Consider the following 18,828-nt stretch of genomic DNA (forward strand, 5'->3'; position numbering starts at 1 on the left):
TTAGATATCTTCTGAGGTATATTGTAACGAATGTCTGAAAAATACCTTAAATTTCACTGTCAATAAATTATACTAAAGTTCAATGTGCGAAAGCCAGAAGCGTGATCACGTTCTACCAGTGGAAGTGTACCTGGTTCTTTCCTAGTTGCCAAGAAAAAGCTTCAATAAATATTCAATTATTCCTCGAAAACTTCTAGAATGGAAATTAGTACCACTGTCCATTCAACAATCAAATACAATAGACAGTTTCAAACCTGCCCTACCCAGCATTGATACCACCGATCTCATATATAGATCGTACCTGAATGCCGATGAGAACTAAAGGACGCCGCCAGCTAATCTTTTTTTTAAGTTTACCCGGTATAGAAGTAGAAGTAGAAGGCAGTAAAGTAGGTCAACCTTACGGCAAATGAACGTGAATTCCTCGTTGCGCTCAGAACACGTGCGGAGGCAAAATCGGTACTGTAAAACCATACAAACACACGGACAACCACATCAAGGACGAACATTAACACGGTCAGGAACCCTAGATAAACCTTGAACAACATGATAACCAACAATTCAGTCTCACATATATGCATACAGGAAAATCCTTCCCTAATGGAAAAAATGGGTTTTAACTATTTCGAAATAATATAATCATACCCGTGTTTGCAATTGGCGAAGTGCACTTGACATTGTGTCAGTAACAATCCAGCAAATCGAAATAAGACCATCAATTGCAACCATGGCAACCACTCCTATGACAAGTCGATGGTCACTAACGTGCTGAAATGAATCAAAGTGCATTGTTACGTAGACGGTAACATTAATGCACAGTTATCAGACATGTATGTTTATGACGTATGTATATTCATACATTGAAAGTTAAAGAAAATGTCAAACATTACATTTTAGTGTCATTTCAAATAGTGGCAGTCCGCATCATATAAACATCGATAAATATTCTGTTTGTAGAAACGTCTGTTTTAACTTTACTTCTGAATCAAAGAATGTTTGTACGAATCATTACTTGCAACGTTTTATCGACTTTCCCAATCGAATGGACAATGTTCCTTTTCTAAAAAGCTCTCTACATAAAATTTCATGAATCAGCAAATTTTATCACTAGAAAAATAAACAATAGCAAGTAATGGACATTTATATAATTTACTTACAATTGATTTGAATCTCTTCATAGCAATCTTAAAGATGGCGTATATTCTGTAAGTCTTTACGAAGAGAGCACCAAATGCAAACGATATACCAACCGATAGCAGAATGGGTCGTGCCTTGAATTAAAAAAAAATTAAAGCGTTTCATATCTTTACAAATACAACATTATGCAACATTGAATATAAATAATAATTTTTCTATGGTAATTTTATTGTGGTTCTGTTTTTGTTTTTTCTTGTCGTCGTTGACTATTTGCAGATTGCTAATAGTTTATGTACTGTATAAATGCAAGTCGGTTTTAAGACATTGTGTTTAAATGGAGAAATGTTGGGTCTATCGATATGTTTTAACATATGCCTTCTTATCGTTTAGATATATTCAAAATAAAGCATATCTTCTGACATATATGACAAAAATGGAAACATATATGCATAATCACTATATGTAACAAATATAAAAAACGTAAATGTGAATATGTATGTATGTATGTATGTATGTATGTATGTATAAATGTGAATATGTATGTAGGTAGGTAGGCAGGCAGGCAGGTATGTATGTATGTATGTATGTATGTATGTATGTATGTATGTATGTAGAAAGAAATGCATAACGAACGAGTGTATACGTATGTACGTGTGGACGCACACATGTATGTATGTATTTATGAATGTATGTAAGCAATCGTGACTTAATAACTTACGTGACAATGAATTATGAATGCCATTGATGACATGGTCGATGTATCTATTCCATATAAAATTACCAATACATACATGTGCAGACAACCAATCACGATAAAGTTGTTTAAGAATGGGCTTGAAATCTTGATTATTCTGCATACAAACAATCGACAACATGAAACATGATGTTTAACGTAGTTTTTGAAAACGATATTCCCAATATAGCAAGAATTACAGGATTATTTCAAGCTCTATGTTTGCACTAAGGTCTATCACGCTTATTGAAATATATATGACGTGAAGCCAATCTATTCGGAAGAACTTACTTCGTGTTCCTGCAGGCAATATTCAGTGACAAACAAATCAAGGCAAACAGGATCCCAATACTCGCCAAAGTAAGCACGACAATGCGAACTTCATGCGATGGTAGGGTGTACATGTAAATTAACTTGACTCCATCGGCTGGACTAACATTCCCTGTAAGAAGTAAGAATGAAAATCCTTTCCTTCTTTTTCCTTCTTTATCTCTAATTGAAAATGAAGACATTTTAATCAAATTATGCAATATAGTGAGTATATATTGCAATCAAATCAAACGATACGAATTAATGATGTTTCCTGCATATATTTAATGTAATCTCAGTAACATAATTATTTGGAAAGTAAGGGTGCCAGCTGGAAAAGCTATTCATTTGGTTTTCAGTTTTGAGTATTCCCGACATGTTGTTTTCGTCACATAGGCATTGTATAATTTGATTAACTCTTTTTATATTACTATAGTTTGTAAGATGGTTTGCGAGTAGATTTTTTGTAAACCAAGGTAGTTTCACTGCCAAACAGTCTAACTTAATATTCAATATCAAAAGAATTATTATGTCAACAAATATTCCAAGTCATATAAAGAAGACTATGCTGTATTTTTCTCAAGTCCTATGAATAGCAGACAAGATGTTGTTATCAATATTCAGATGCTTACATTTCCAACGAAAACTGTTCTCACCATCCCAGGTAAATGCGTCGTTGCTCATATCATAGCGCCCAGTTTCTACCAAGTTATCATCTGAAAATCACCAAATGTTATTGAATTTATATGTGAGGTCAACATGTTTTGCTGATTTTCAGTAAATTACACTTAAAATACATAACATGTCTTCAGAAAAGAAGACGTCTGGAGGGAGTCTTGTAAAACTAATTTATATATGTTCGAATCCTAGACACTTCACAACAGGGGGCCCATAAAAAAAGACAACATATTGTTTTGTTTTTATAGACAACCAATACCACAGTCAACTTGATCATTTGCGCATTAATGTAGCAAAATAACAGTGTTTTTGTTGGGTTAATAAGACTATGTGATGCATTCAGTTGATATCACAAAAAAAAAATCCAATTTGGAGTTTATGTTTAACTTTATTCAAGTTGATTTACTCGTAAATACCTTGCATTTGTTCAATGATTACTTCCGACATTCTGTCGCCCGTCTCTGTAAGTTTAATCATCCCCTGAAGAAATTGATGACATTCAGGAATAAAATGCAAAATCAGAATAGTAGTTAGCAAATGATATTACTTGAGGCGTACTCGGTTGCATAAAGTGTCCTTTCCGGAGATTCCTTGAATTATTAATTATTCCACAATTTTAAAATTGGATATCATATTACTGTATCTACAATGTCATATTTCGCTCAAAACATTATATTTATTAAACTCTAATAAATGTATAGTTCAACCAAAGGGTCTTGGAACTAATCATATTTGTTTACAAATACTTGTTGTTTTTATGTTAAATTTCTTTCTTTAAAAAATTGTTTATTAGACTTTTTCTTCCCTTTTTTGACCGTTTAAAAATATCTGTTCCATACAAAGTGTCACGTAACAAAGTAATGATATGGAAAACTGGTGTTTTTTTCTGAATCAATTTTAACCTCTTCATTTGCGGGGTTTAATAAACCAGCTTTACTATGGCTACCTTAATAAACGTATTAATTATTCATGAGTTTGTTCTACTGCGCGCCCTCAACCACTGACCCTTCATCCACCCTCCACTCACCATGTAATTAGTCTTTTTCATGGTGAGTGGGTACGAGGAGGGTCACCGGTTGAGGGCGGTCAGTAGAACAAAGTCAAAAATAATTAATCCGATAAAACACTATTTGATACATATGATTGAGTCTATCTTTTTAAAAAGGGGTTTTCTATTACATAGTCCAATGGTCACTTTTGATATACAACAGTACAACGATCTTGATTTAGAGTTGTGTTCGAGCACAAATTTTCTAAAAAGAGAAAAAGCTTGAAGGGAACAGAGTAGTTCAACTCTACATACTGTGACCCCAACGAACTTAATGGCATTAATTGAATTCTTGAGCACTCCTGCCATGACGGCATCATCATAATTGAAGTCTGTCAAATATTTCGGTGACTCCATCTGTGCCAAAATCTCCTCAGACTGATTCAGAGCGAGAGCAATGGTAACAATGGCATCGTAAGCATATCCAGCATAATCGCCAAACGTTGTTTTCATATACTCGTAGATAGCCACATCATCTGTATCCGGTTTCTAAAATAAACAAAACAAGAACCAAAAGCCTATATTATCTATAAATAAAACATGAAGCCAAATTATTACATGTAGATTACTATATTTCCCATTCTACTTCAAAAGCAAATAGTACACGTGAATGTAAATGAAACAACGTAAATCATTTCCTGACTAATTCATACCCCACTAGGAATAAAATGGACACATTACTTAGAAGAGATGAAACACATGTAATACTTAATGAACACTGAAATGTGTCATATTATCACTTTCAGTTTAACATGTCATCCCATGGCCAGTAGATAAATAATTATAAAATAAGGATTCTTTGATTGTTTTGAATACAATCCATTTAGCTATTCTGAAATGATGTTTAAAGGCTGAGAATTTCAGCTGCAAATTTTTTTTCTATTTTGTTTCTACTGTTTTTCCAAATTGAAAGAATTGAATATATTAATCGATAAACAATAGCAATGTGTTTATCAATAATTGGCTTTACCAACTTTTACTATCTCATTATTTCGAATCTTATGTATTTATTACAAACTGAATTACACAGACAGTCCGATGGAAATATGTAAATGAACATAATACCATAGTGCATACCACGCCTAAAGATAAAGACAGCATCCTGAAGATAATGAAACTAAGCAGAATTGGTCAGAATTCATCCACACCATTAGAAATTGAAGATTTCATGATGAATGTCACTCTCAGTTTTTATCATTTAAGGGACACACGTTGGGTTATAGGTTTTTGTTGGTTGTTGCTTTTTTTAATGAAACATGTAAAGACACTTGTTGAATACATTTAACGTTCACTTACATTTGGCAGAACTAAAAATTAGTAATCGGGAACAGTACATAAACGGATTAGTGACATAACACATCTATAATGCATCACCAAGGACACCGCCGCAATTAGGCTATCAAGTGTGGCAGCAACACCAGAATATTATTTCAAGGTCATCAAAGTCGTGCATCGACATTAATAACATACTCGTATAGCTTGATTATTGCTTAAGTAAGTGTTTTCACCAGTGTCGAATAGCTTATAAACTCATTTTATATCACTTCTAAAATTATCTCTGATAATTCTACTCACCACTCCATAGAAATCCACATCGTTAAAGTTATCTATGTATGAAGAACCCTTAATACTAATGTGCCCAACCAATGCTTCTTTCATCTCCTCATTGGTACATGTTATGTCATTCTCCTCGTGGCGTTGGAGATGCCAATCTTTATTCAGCCAGCCAAGCAGTAGCCACACATGTTTTGGGGCAACCTGGTCGTTTTGATAGGCCTGTAGGTTTAGCATAAACATGTTCCCTCAAACAAGAAGATCAACAAAGCAATGCGCAAACAAATGAATTCTGTACGGTTGTATATTTGGATGTCTAGAAACTCGGTTGCATATGTTTGTAAGGCCAAAGAAAATTCGTAAGCAATTACATGAATTAGAGATAGAATTGCTTCTTTCGAAAAATTAATTCATGCATCAATTTCGAATATCTGCAAGGGGTATCTCGTAAAATATTGTGTTGCGATTAAAGATACGATAATAGTACTGGAATTAGAGAAAAGTGTCATATGAAGAGAAATAAAGTTTTGTTACTATGACAGACGTTAGTCTATTGCATTGCATTGTTTCCATATTAAGTTCTAAAGAATGATTTGGACTGTAATCCAAAACTAATCAAAAGAAATATGTTATATCTTTACAATATTTAAAACAAATAAATATCCCAACAAAAAGATATCACCAATACGATTTTATACATTCTCTGTCCAACAAACGCAAATCTACTGATCAGGCTCTACACGAGAGTGTTTTCTAAATATTTTATTCCATGTTACTTTATTTATAATACCTTTAAGAGGAAATAGTCCCTTTATATGTCACTAAGTTAATAATGCATATTTAAAGTGTGCTATCTCGCCTGCGGTTTATGACTGAAGCACGTTCAACATCTAACAAAATAATATTATATTATGTTTATCTTGGCTCTTGTACACTGCAAATATATCTATTTTTCCATAGTTGCTACTAGTTCGTTCGTTCAAGCTCATTCTAATTTTACATAAGTCCTTTTGCTTACCATGGACGTATTATTTTGGTGACATGAAAATAGTAATACCATCGAGGAACAATTGGATTCCTTGTAATGAATGTAAAATTGGTTTAGTGCATAAACAGTAATCGTTCGCTATGTTAAAAAGCTGGGTTTAACGAATTCTGGCACCTATTCCTTGAGGATGATTGCAGTGTACTTTAAAGTTGTAGATGCAATCATTGGGCCCTTAAAGAAAAGGCGTTTTGAAGAGAAAAACGATAACAAATTTGTGACGTGGATGACACTCACTGTTTTATTCCACCAATACTCGAATACATCTAGCAGATAAAAACAATTACATGTGGAAATATCTGATCACAATTATTACCCAGGTAGATAACTGGTCTACCGGGATAGGACACTTTGTGTGATGTTCAAATGAAGCAGACTTCGTTATCGCAATTTCAACTCATTAGATGCCGTAGGCTTAACATGAAGTCGTCAATACTGGCGCCATCAGACGGGAATAATACCATGGGGGAATGATGATGTGATTACGCATCAATAACAGCAACTGTCTTCGATATTCTTAAAGATTGGGAATTGATGGGTAATGAGTTCCTTCTTGACATTCGTTAAGTTTATGTTAACATCCTTAAACATTATTTAGCTTAGACAAAGCTAATAATCATACAAATTATATTATGTTTGCTTGCACGGTTTTAAAGGTCAATTGTTATGTTAATTCTGGAATGGCTCTGTGGTAATGACGGCTGGGCATTTCTTGGAATAAATTGGTCACATGTTTGCTGATTTCAATAATGTCTCTCAGCGGGATATTCTCATCCTCTAAGGTATGTCCTAATTCATGACATCTTAACACACACAGAAAATGTATTAAACCATCGCGTACACATAACGTAACAGCAAACTCGTTTTACTAATAACAATTTTCAACTATATGCATAACATTGATTATTATATACATAGACCCTCATATTCCCAGGATGTGACGTCAAAGTATAGCAACAGGAAGTCCATATGCATGTCATATTACTATACTTTGACGTCACAGTATAGTAATGTGGTCGAAACTAATTTTACTTATTTGTAAACATCATCAACCTGTAGAGTTACGATGTTGTTAGTGTTTGAAAATATGGTTTCCTTGTTATTCATGGATTGCCGAACATCAACCATCATCATCATCATCAGTATAAATAGTGAACAAATACACCTCCTTTGGACACATCTATCGTCTTTCGTACAGACACTAATGCATGTAGACATGCTAACATCAACATCGTAAAAACTTCCACTGATAGTTGCGCAACGAAGTGAAATCGCTGTCCGTTAAATTCAACTATTGATTGAATTTTTGAACGACTTTTGACAATGTGTTTTTGAAGATTTCACAATGTTTTCCACATTTCAACTTGCCAGGGTTGATGTTTTAGCGTATGACTCTGAGCTGAATTCTATGCATAACTGGTGTAGGCATCCGTTCGTTATTTAGTCAGTCTCTTGATGTGTCTCATTTTCTTTCCGATGAAATTAAAGTGTCTATATTTTGTCAAAGCATTAATCACTGCTCTTGACAAACGTCCCGTCGTTGGCAAAATGTTCCCTACTCTGAAAACTGAATGAACATAACAGCTGAGCACTGAAGTATTTTATCACTTCATAAAATTAATTCGCGTTGAGTCTAAGTTTGAGAAATCAATATTTTAATTTAAAATAAGCATTATAATAGAAAAAATAGTGGGTCTATGCACATAATAAATAAATAATCTCCCGGTATTTCTCATTCGTGCTACATCATCTCGGACTCATGATTCTGCTATGTCGGTATCCCGAGCGAGGAGGGATACTGCCGACATGAGGGGAATCATTCGTCCTCGATCATTCTTCCTCGATGACGTAACACTCATTTGGAATACCGGGAGATTATATATAATACATTTGACTTTTGATATAATACTAATAAAATAACTAGCTACGGCAGGTTTTGTGTACACATTTGTTATAATTTTCCAAAAAAATGTTATGGGGATGTGCAGTATATTCTGGTGGAAGTGTTCACTTTTTTCAAAATAGAACAAGATACGGTGTACTGGTTCAACCTATTTATTAAAATTAGCTGTAGACCCACTTGCATAATTTACCAGATGTAAACTGAGCGCCTCCCGTAAGGGAACCACCAATTATTAAAATTAAACTAAAAAACTATGGTATAAACAAATTTGTGTTCCTGAAGAGAACTATGAACTTGGTATACACCATGATAATTTTTATTTCTGAACGATGTGTACGTGTGAGCCATGGTTAACCTCAAATGAATCTTCGAAGAGCATGAAGTGAACTGTAAGTTCACGTAATGTGTTCGATCCGGTAACGAAGCTGAAAAAAAAGGTTTCAGTTCGAGTGAGATTAAATGGTGACATGGGTCCAGAGATGTGGTGTATTTTTTTATCGTTTCGGCCATGAAGGAAGAGGCTTCACCGGAACGGCCGTGCTATTGATGGAGACCTTTTGTAATCACGTCTATTAATAAGTAACCAATCACGTGTATAAGTAATGATAATATTTCGTAGTTTCTAAACTATCCAAGACGGCACATGAAAGTGGTGAAACGTTTTGCATACGATGTGTTATACAGTATTCAAATTTGACAAGTAAGGCTTAATTTAGCTGAAAACCCACTCAACTTTTCAATTCAGATGTGAATCGCTTCTATTTGCGTTTACATTGTAGGAATTGTAGGATTTGGTTCACGCCGAATTCAATGTCACAAACACAGAAGAAGAAGCCCGAAGCAAACGCTACCTACAATATAATACAGTTGACATGTTCGAATGGACGCCATCTTGCCATATTACACTTCATGCATACGCATTTGTCTTCATTGCATTCTCTCACGGAATTGAACTTCGTAAAGGTATAACTCAATTGAAAAGTAGACACTAGAGCCAAAGGGAAGATCTAAAAAATATGTAGTATTTGTATACTCACCTAACGTTTCGGATTTGGTCCGCTCGACGCGCTAATTTGGTCAGACGAGATGCAATATCATAAAACCATTGACAGCGACCGGCTACTGAGGGCAGCCTTCCAAGTTTACTCAAATTAATATAGCATAATTATATTAATTCATACTGTCTTAACAGTTTAAAGTACATGAACAAATGTATTTTCTTATGTTTGATGAATATACTAAGTTTTATTGAAATTGAAGTATGGAGTCTTAAGATATTGCTTAATTATTTGATTTCATTAATATGCAAATTTCTCTAATTAAACATTAATCGATCTGGCTCAAAACCTATTCAGGTCTAGCTATTACCCCAAAGATTATATATTCCAAATTTCATTACAATTGAGCCAGCTGAACTTTAGAAAATGATGACACAGACACATACACGGACAGACAGACAGACAGACACATGGACAGACATTCGTATTTTAATACCTCCCGTATCCTTACGGGAGGTAAAAATGACCTTAATTTTGCAGATGGTCACCATTCATAATGCTTACTTCAGAATAGTTTACTGTAAATAATTGCACCAAATTTAGTATAAAGGTAGTGTTTGACCTACTGATTAAATACGAGAATTGATTCATTTGCTAGAATTGTAAGTGGCCGTAATTTTCAAAATGGCCGCCATTCATTTTGAATATTTTACAGTAGATCTATTCAACAGGTATACATTGTAAAATAATTTCACCACTGTGACCATTGGATAGGAATGGAGATGTCACCTTGTCATTATTTGACATGGACCACTTGAATAAATTAAAATTGCGTCATTTTTCAAAGCAAAATTGTTTCAATAGTTGAGTAAAGAAGTGTTTCATTTTATAATTTAGGCAAAAAACGGCATACTGTAATTATCTACTACCATTAGAGATATAACAGTTTGCATAAATTATGAAATAGCTGAGATTTTCGAGATTGTTGCCATGCAGAACTTGCTTAGTAACTTCAGATGAAAAGAATGCTCATTTTATGATAAAAAACTGATAGCTCGTCTTGTCCTTAATAGTGGAGCCATTAAAGAAGCGGGACAAAAGTACCAAAATTGGCATGGTGATAGAATTCAAGCTACAAGTCCCATAATTTTCATTAAGGGCACATTTCGTATAAAGACAAATAATAAGAATTTTGGAGACCACGAAATTCCAGATGAATGTGATGATTAATTAACACTTAGCATTAATTACTACTAGCATTATTATCACTAGCAATTTAATTATGAATTGCAATTTCACGGCATATTTGCTGTGTATGCAAATCTGATAATTCAATAATGATCGTATATAAATCAGCACCTTAAATGCTATCACTATCTATTAACAGTCGATCAGACCATCGGCTATAGACATACAAAAATGTATCTGTACACATTTATCTTGTGTTCTAGTGAGTTGAATTGGGTCGCGTCCTAGCCATGAGGTTAACTTCCCACAGGATGTGAATAAAACTTTAACAAATTCGTCTTCAATGCAACACATCAACCGGACTTTATTCTGCGTCACCAAATCAGTACAGTTCAAAGGCTTGTAATATGTACCAGATCGTATATACTACGGCCCGCATACTACAACTAACCCCGGACCTTACAGCAAACTTGTCCGCGCTACTATACTCAACGGTTCACGCTAAACTCTCTGTACGACTACAAGGCATGTAAACTTGGTATTTCCCGCTCGAACTGACTACAATGCTGCGAACTGTACGGAGATGACGTAATTCGTCCGGATTGGTCCAGAAATAGCATAAATGAACCAGCCTCTGTACCAAAGTACTAGTTAATAGTACAGTTGTCCTACGTAGCATATTTTGGGTCGAAACTATAGTAAACAATAATTACTATGTAGACAAATTACTAAAGAAATCTTACGAGGTGGAGACTCATTCCGTCACACTACATAATATCATGTTGGTGTTTCTTAATACAAAATGGATACAGTTTTCTTCAGCGCCAAGGCTAAGAACAGTGCAAGCTATGAGAGATGATTAGTTGTTCGTCACCAAGTCGCCATTATGTCTATCCGACGTCTTTATGGGAATATCGGCATGCTGTATATCAGATATTCTTAACTCTGAAACCTGTCACTTTCCAAATTTGATATTTTGATAGCCTAGGGTTCAATCTATGCACACCTCACCTTGGAATTATCGTGCCTTTCATTTTCTTTTTGGGTGATCTTTTTACAAATATTTAGTTTTGAGAGATGTTTCTGATTTCTCTGTCACCACATTTTTAGTTTGCTTTGATATTTGATACAAGTATACATAGGAGTAAGTCTAATTTTGTTTCTCAGAAGGTGATTACTTTTAATTCTTAATGCTTTGTGACTTCTGGACACAAATGTTATTGTTTACTTTCTAAAATGTGTTGCTATTTGGTTTGCATAAGGCTAGTTGTTGGTCCATTAAATTTTCGTATGGCAAGAGTATATAATCATTCTTCCCTTTTCTCTGAATATACTATAGAATTGTATGTCGAAATGATAGTTATGCATTTTGCTATGATTTCGAAAGAAACAAAGGTTTTCAAAGCCCAAGATATACAACAACAAGATGATTGATATTAACATTCCTTCCAAATGTGGTGACTTTATTTTACAATCATAGATCAACTATAAAATATTAAATACTCATGGCGGCCATCTCGGAAATGGCAGCGGTTTTTAATTGTTGCAAGTTGATCCATTCTTATTTTAATCAGTAGGTCGAACTCTAATTTCATACTAAATTTGGCGTAATTATCACAAAAATAATCATTTTTATAGCAAACTATCGTGTAGTAAGCATTACGAATGCCGGTCATCTTTAAAATGGCGGCCATTTTTAATTTATGTTTATTGTTATAGCTAATTTGAATTTGTAGGTTATACTCTTCCTTCACACCACATTAGGTACTTTTATCAAAAAGTGAACATTTTTTTAAAACTTATCTGCAGGACCACTGAAAACAGTACCTGGCAAATAATTTGTCTAGACATTTCTTCATATGCCAAGGCGATGATAATTCTGGCATCGTGATTCTGTAAGGCAAAAATTTCATGTGATTATAACTAATAGGTACTTAAATTGCGAAGTTGACTATTCGGCAGGCTATCCATCAATATCATATACGCCTAACAAATCTGTCTTAGCTCGTCGCTTGAGTTGTGTCGTTTTCGCTCCTGGTCGTATATCGTAAGCCAGTTTACACGAGCAGATACACGGTCTAATGGTGCGAATGAATGTCCCTTTACATTTAAATATATTACAATACCAAAAGCGTTGACGTAAAGCAGCATATATATATATTGTATTTTAATGACATCTTACAAGGCATATATTGTTTTTTTGAAACCATTGAGCAACGATGTGGTATAATTAGCTACACTTTCCAGACGCACCTTGAACTTTCAAGTTTTGACAGATCTAGTGCTCCTGTTCATGGTGATTACGAATCAACGTACAAAACACAATCTGTTCCATAATCGAAACAAATAAACATGGAATCGCCATGAAATAACTATTTGTTGCAAGCTGAATATCATTAAAACTAGTTGCGCGTTTAATCTAGTCTAATAACGATGTTATTTTTTCCGCGGAAGAAATTTTCCTTTGTTTGACGATGGACTGAAATTTGAAATGATAAATTGTGTCGTTATTGTAAAAAAATAAAGGTAAACAATAAAACGCTGAATCTTTGCGTCGACTAAGTTCAATTTCTTAAGAAACTCAATGAACTGTACCTTATATTTGGGGCCAATGAAATGAAAGAAACCAACACATTAAATAGATACAGTATTGTCCGCAAATGCATTAAACTTAGGTTGATGTAGTATGACAGAGTTCCAAAAAATCTACTTAGAGTAATTTAATTATATATGTGATATCGGATAGCACCTGATATGTCTAGAAGAACAGTAACTATTTGCATCTGAACAAACATCCGTACGTACGGATTTTTGGATTCAACAACAAAAGATTGTTCATATGGAACAAAACATGGACAAGGAAGAAATTTACATAGATCTGACTAATGACCTTTTGAAAAATACATCATGGTATTGGTAGTTTCGATATATATTTGAGATAAGTATATATGTTGTGTATGTATGTATGTATGTATGTATGTATGTATGTATGTATGAACTTATTTATTTAGTTATTTATTCGTGTATGTATGTGTGCGTGCGTGCGTGCATGCACGCGATGGATGGAAGGATGGATGGATGGATGGATCGATCGATCGATCGATCGATGGTGTACGTGTGCCTGTGCGTATTTGTGGGTGTATGTGTATGTCTGTGAGTGTCTGTGTGTGTATTTATGTACATGTGTACATGTGTTTGAGAGTGTGTCTGTCAAATTTTAGATTTTAGGTTATGATCACTATGCTTGCACTTTTACATCCGTTGCTCTAATGTAATGAGATACTTCACAACTTTACAATTTCAGCACGTTAATTACATTCGCTTTTTATAAATTTACAGGCAATCAGTATTACAGTATTAGATTACAACCTCTATACTATCTAGAATAGGAAGTTGTAATCATGTCTTCTTCTTTTTTGGAATAATGGCGATATCTTTTACGTATCAAATGTTTACTTTACTCATCATTCAAAAGAAATATCAAAGGACCACGCATACCTGCAAACTCTGCAATTGAGCAACTGGCTGTTCACCACTTTCGACATGTTCGACCGTCAAAAGTTCATAGCCATCTCGTTTTCCAAATAGTACCACTAAGTCCTTCATCAGCTGAATGGTGAAAATGAACATTGTGAAATGTAAGAACTCGTAAAGAGAAAGACAACATTACTGAGATATATAGATTCCAAGAAATGTAATTAAAAGTTTAAAGTGTCGATAACAAATTAGCTAAAGTAGAGAAACCCTAGGGAGTGATTGTCGGTGGTAAATGTCTAGGGTATCTAGCTTTACTTTTAAAAAAAATGTCATATTGTTTTTCAGTGTTGATTGAATTCTCTGCTATACATATATACATATATGCTATATGCTATATAGATGTGAATATACACGTAATACTGAACATCTCTGAGAAGATGCAATATCAATATTTGAGTTTTTTGTATGCGCCTATCATAGAATGTCTGAATGTTCATTTTTTTTTCATTTGGGGAGAATAAAAATGTTTGACAATTGTAAAAAAGATGTTTTGAGAAAAAGAGTGTTTTGAACGCCATGCCACTTCGAGGCGCAAATGAGTATTGGTAAAAACTTAATGTATATGAATGATTTAATAAAGCTATTGGAGAACAATATAATTATACCTCTACAGTATTAATTTAAGAAAGAACTCGGGAAAGTTATCGTTATTATCTAGGTTTTGACTTATATTTCCAGCATTGCAGAACCAATGCCACAAATTCCGTATTTTCCGTTGAAATTCGTATAACTTCGAGTGAGCACTGTGCACTATGAAATGTATATATTGTATTTTAGTGAACCCATGGCAGTCATTTTCCAAGCTAGCATTTATAAAACCTGTATTTGCAATTTGATCTAAAAGTTGATCCAAAATATTAATGGAATTTGTCATAAATTGATCTCTCTCAGCCAATTCTACCCAACTGAATTTGTCTGTTTACTTACAAGAGAAAATATCTCTACATTTTCAAAAATAATTCCAATCCGCTTCCAGCTGAAATGACGAAACAAGGCCTCCCAGGCAGGTACTAATATTGCGTCTGTGGGAGTCGTACGTAGAAAGAGTGGATACCGTGTCTTATCGGAGAGTCCAGGTGATGACGCCGTTCCGGATATCTATAGGGAATCAACATTTAAAAGTCTCACTGCAGTTTATCTTGGGTTGAAAGCAGTATGATAGCTCAATTAATTTGAGTGATTTAAAGATATTCAACTACTTCAACATTATTAATCTTGCAGTGATAAATCCTAGTTCATGAAAAGCAACAAACAATACGTATAGTGTACAGGGAAATTAATAACTCTGGCCAGTGAACTATCACTGTAAACTCTAATGAATTATTCGCATATCAAAATGTCGAAATACAATCAAATATCACAAATCAAACCATTCCTAAGTCATTCTTGCGGCTAATCTTTAATTCGTTTCCACGCCACCTCTTTTCATATATAGAGGTAGTTTCTATATAGAGGTAGATATTAATTTATGTCATTCTTTATAATTTGAATGAAATTATAAATATTTAAATCACACTTGTATAAACGTGCTCGCGATAGAGAAGGAATTAAGTGGGAATTACGATTCTGCTATGATGTGTTAAACTTGGAAATTTCCTTTCTGCAATGTCCTTGCCAGGTCATTTTTTAATATAGTACTATATACTTACAAAACTTAATGGAAGACATGCGCATAGTTGCTGCATTAAACTTTACAATTCAGACAGTTATAGCAGTCATTCGAGTAATTATCTTATGACTTATTTAGTAGTCAAACGGCCTCCTTCATCTCATTGCATAGTACGCTCACACGTAGATGTTTTCATGATTTTTTTTATATATAGTATAGTTTTGAAATAGTGTACAGATGGTTGACTTTATGAAAACATTGTCTGCCGTTCAATCAAACTCGAAAGTAGTGAAACGAATGTACATGTGGGCAATGCAGAATGTCAACTTTGTACCAAGTACCAAGGTGCACACATGGATTGAACCAATTCCTACACCTCTCCGTTACCAAGAACAACACACCAACATTTTGTACTCTCCATCTAATGATTGATATTGTAACATGTTATTAACTACTCCTAGTATATCATTAAAAAGTATTGAAAAATATACAATTATTTCACTGACCTGCACTAAATTGTAGAAAGATGCTACTTCACAAACAGGTTGTGTCACCATGGAGTTTGTAGCAGCAAACAACACCAGGAGTTGGGGTTTCTCATATATAAAGTCATACAATATCTGGAGGGCTTCTCCTTGCTCGGTCTAAAACAATACAAAACATCGTTTGAATTGGTTTGACTCGTTAGCATCCTTGAAAGAGCATTACTTTAAAATCCAAGCAATACTTAGAATCCAAGTTACTCCAAGTTACTTTTCCTTAAAGTAACGGTATTTAAACATAGATATTGAAAAGAGACTCCTCTAACATCTGTTATTTTAACGTCTAATAGTTAGAAAGTACAACTCATTATAATAAAATATCAAAATATTCGCGACGATAAATAGTTACCCCTCATTTGACATGCATTGGTCGGTTGTCTAGCCTGGTTATTTTCAAAGTGAAACTGAAAAAACGATTAGTTTCAAGTAATGGTACCATTAATGTTCCACTTTGTTCCATTGATCTGACACTTGTATGGCAACTTTATTTGTCCACACACTTCCTTGCCTGTGATTTGTCCGAGGTGAAAGTGGAGAGTAAACGTAGTAGAACAAAGTTATACTTTGAATTCAACGAGCTTGGATGATTATCCCCAGGTTGTTGTTGAGCAGCACGGCTACGCAACCATATCATACCATTACTTGTTTCTCTATTTCATGCTAACTTCCATTCGTGGACTTCGTCAAAGACGTTAAATGTTGCCAATAGGTTAATGAGGTTTTCCTTCATTTATCGCCTGCCCACGTATAGAATAATAATAGGTTTTCATCTGCATTCATACTACAATTTGCCTAAGTTCACTTTCGTCGATTCATATACGTCACACTGTATTTGCATATATATGGCAACAGATTTTCGTAGATATTCGTTCTCAAATTTGCATACGTTAACATTCCATCGACTTTAAATATTATCAATAGGTAAATGAGGTTTTCGTTGATTCATATTTTCAAACTGCATTTGCATATAAATATATTTTCGTCGACATTCGTTCTAAAGTTTGCATAAAATCACCAGCTTAGATATTATCACTAGATTAATGACGTTTTCGTCGATTTATATGTAGCATTTTATTTTTGTAACAATATATTTGTGCGCCTATTTGTTCAACGTCTACATTGAAGGAGAATGGCGCTAAAGATGCGAAGAAGCCGGGAACAAAATAACCAATCTTTACTTTATATTAGCAAAAAGCACGAAACTAGTAAAAATATGTTACTGTAGTCATTTCCATAGAAGACCTTATATATTGTCAATAAAGGTTACCGTTTATTTTATATTCTATCCATTCATACGTTCGTATTTCCATATCAATAGATTTTCGTCTGCATATGTCTTTCGTGTATGTTGAGGGGAAAACTTCACTAATAAAACCATTAAACCTTAGTTCTTATCTTGTTTTATATTTTTCCATATACTGGAGACAGGTATAATGTAATTTGTGTTTTGCTTATAAATCTTCTGCTCTTATCAATTAAATCTAACTACACTATTCTTGCTACCACTGCATATTATATAGTTACATTCAATATGAAATCAATTACGTACAAAGTTATGGACTGAAATAGCTCTTTAAAAAACGAAGAAATAAATTGAGTGGTGGGATGGGGGGTCTGTGTCTTTCCGTTTTGTTATTAATTATAATAATGTTTAGTAAGAAAGTCTGCAAACTAACATAAAGATATATATGTCAACGTAAATGTCCTTTCATGAAGTCCGCTATCATTTATTCAAGGGGAAATTCTGAACGAGAAGTTAATGCTTAGCAGGAATGACACAGTACATTAAAACTTATACTCTGGTTTTAGCGCTAAAAGTGCACGTCATTTATATTCAAAGTAATATAACTCAGACATGTCATAAGAGTTTTGAAATTGATGAATCCAGATTTACAAGATTCAAATGTTTACTCAATGTAAAACACATTCCAATCAGAAAGCTACGCTTTGCTCTATAAAGCGTTGATTCTGTCATAAAGTATTTACCGAGCATATGAAATGTAAACCACTATGCTATGCAATATAACACTATCGACTATCTGGCGTTATGCGATATCAAATATGCTAGAGAATGGAAAAAGTAAGTCAACTCACAACAGTGTTCCTTAAAGATAGCAGTATCATATTTCTGTGTAATGCATCCCCCCAAAAAAACTAACATACATTGATATGACAGAATCATAAACACTTTTTAAAATGTTATTTCTCACAAACCAAACAATAATATTCTGATATGCAACATAAACTTGTTTGACACAACATGTATAATTAATGCATTTTATGAGATTACAAAGAAAGAAAAGCGTAAAGTAAAAATAGCTTGAACTGCAAACTTACATATCAACATTATTTTTTTTGTACTGAGCATTATTTGTCATACAACGCCTAAATAAAGGTTGAATTAATCAAACACAGTACCATGTAAAACTTAAGTGAAGATCTAACAATACTATGTGAAAGGTTTTGATAAGGGCAGGAGAACTACTGCCATGAACAAGAGTGAGTCTAATCATAAACTTGAAAGTACCAGATAACACTAGACACCGT

The 18,828-nt window shown here is 33.9% G+C and overlaps 1 protein-coding gene across 1 annotated transcript in view; it reads right to left on the bottom strand.

The window, feature by feature from the left end:
• The window catches only part of LOC144433763 (gamma-aminobutyric acid type B receptor subunit 2-like), a 23,545-nt gene extending 6,630 nt beyond the window's left edge, over positions 1 to 16,915 (bottom strand). The window contains exons 1-12 of the mRNA XM_078122126.1: positions 16,790 to 16,915; positions 16,246 to 16,383; positions 15,058 to 15,228; positions 14,092 to 14,202; positions 12,421 to 12,486; positions 5,481 to 5,681; positions 4,161 to 4,394; positions 3,274 to 3,337; positions 2,836 to 2,895; positions 2,308 to 2,360; positions 1,158 to 1,271; positions 646 to 768 (exon numbers count right to left, since the gene is read on the bottom strand). Coding sequence (XP_077978252.1) covers positions 646 to 768; positions 1,158 to 1,271; positions 2,308 to 2,360; positions 2,836 to 2,895; positions 3,274 to 3,337; positions 4,161 to 4,394; positions 5,481 to 5,681; positions 12,421 to 12,486; positions 14,092 to 14,202; positions 15,058 to 15,228; positions 16,246 to 16,383; positions 16,790 to 16,915 — 1,461 coding nt within the window. The remainder of the gene's footprint in view (positions 1 to 645; positions 769 to 1,157; positions 1,272 to 2,307; positions 2,361 to 2,835; positions 2,896 to 3,273; positions 3,338 to 4,160; positions 4,395 to 5,480; positions 5,682 to 12,420; positions 12,487 to 14,091; positions 14,203 to 15,057; positions 15,229 to 16,245; positions 16,384 to 16,789) is intronic.
• Positions 16,916 to 18,828: the final 1,913 nt, after the last annotated feature.

Source organism: Glandiceps talaboti, chromosome 4 (assembly GCF_964340395.1).
Source record: "Glandiceps talaboti chromosome 4, keGlaTala1.1, whole genome shotgun sequence".
NCBI lineage: Eukaryota > Metazoa > Hemichordata > Enteropneusta > Spengelidae > Glandiceps > Glandiceps talaboti.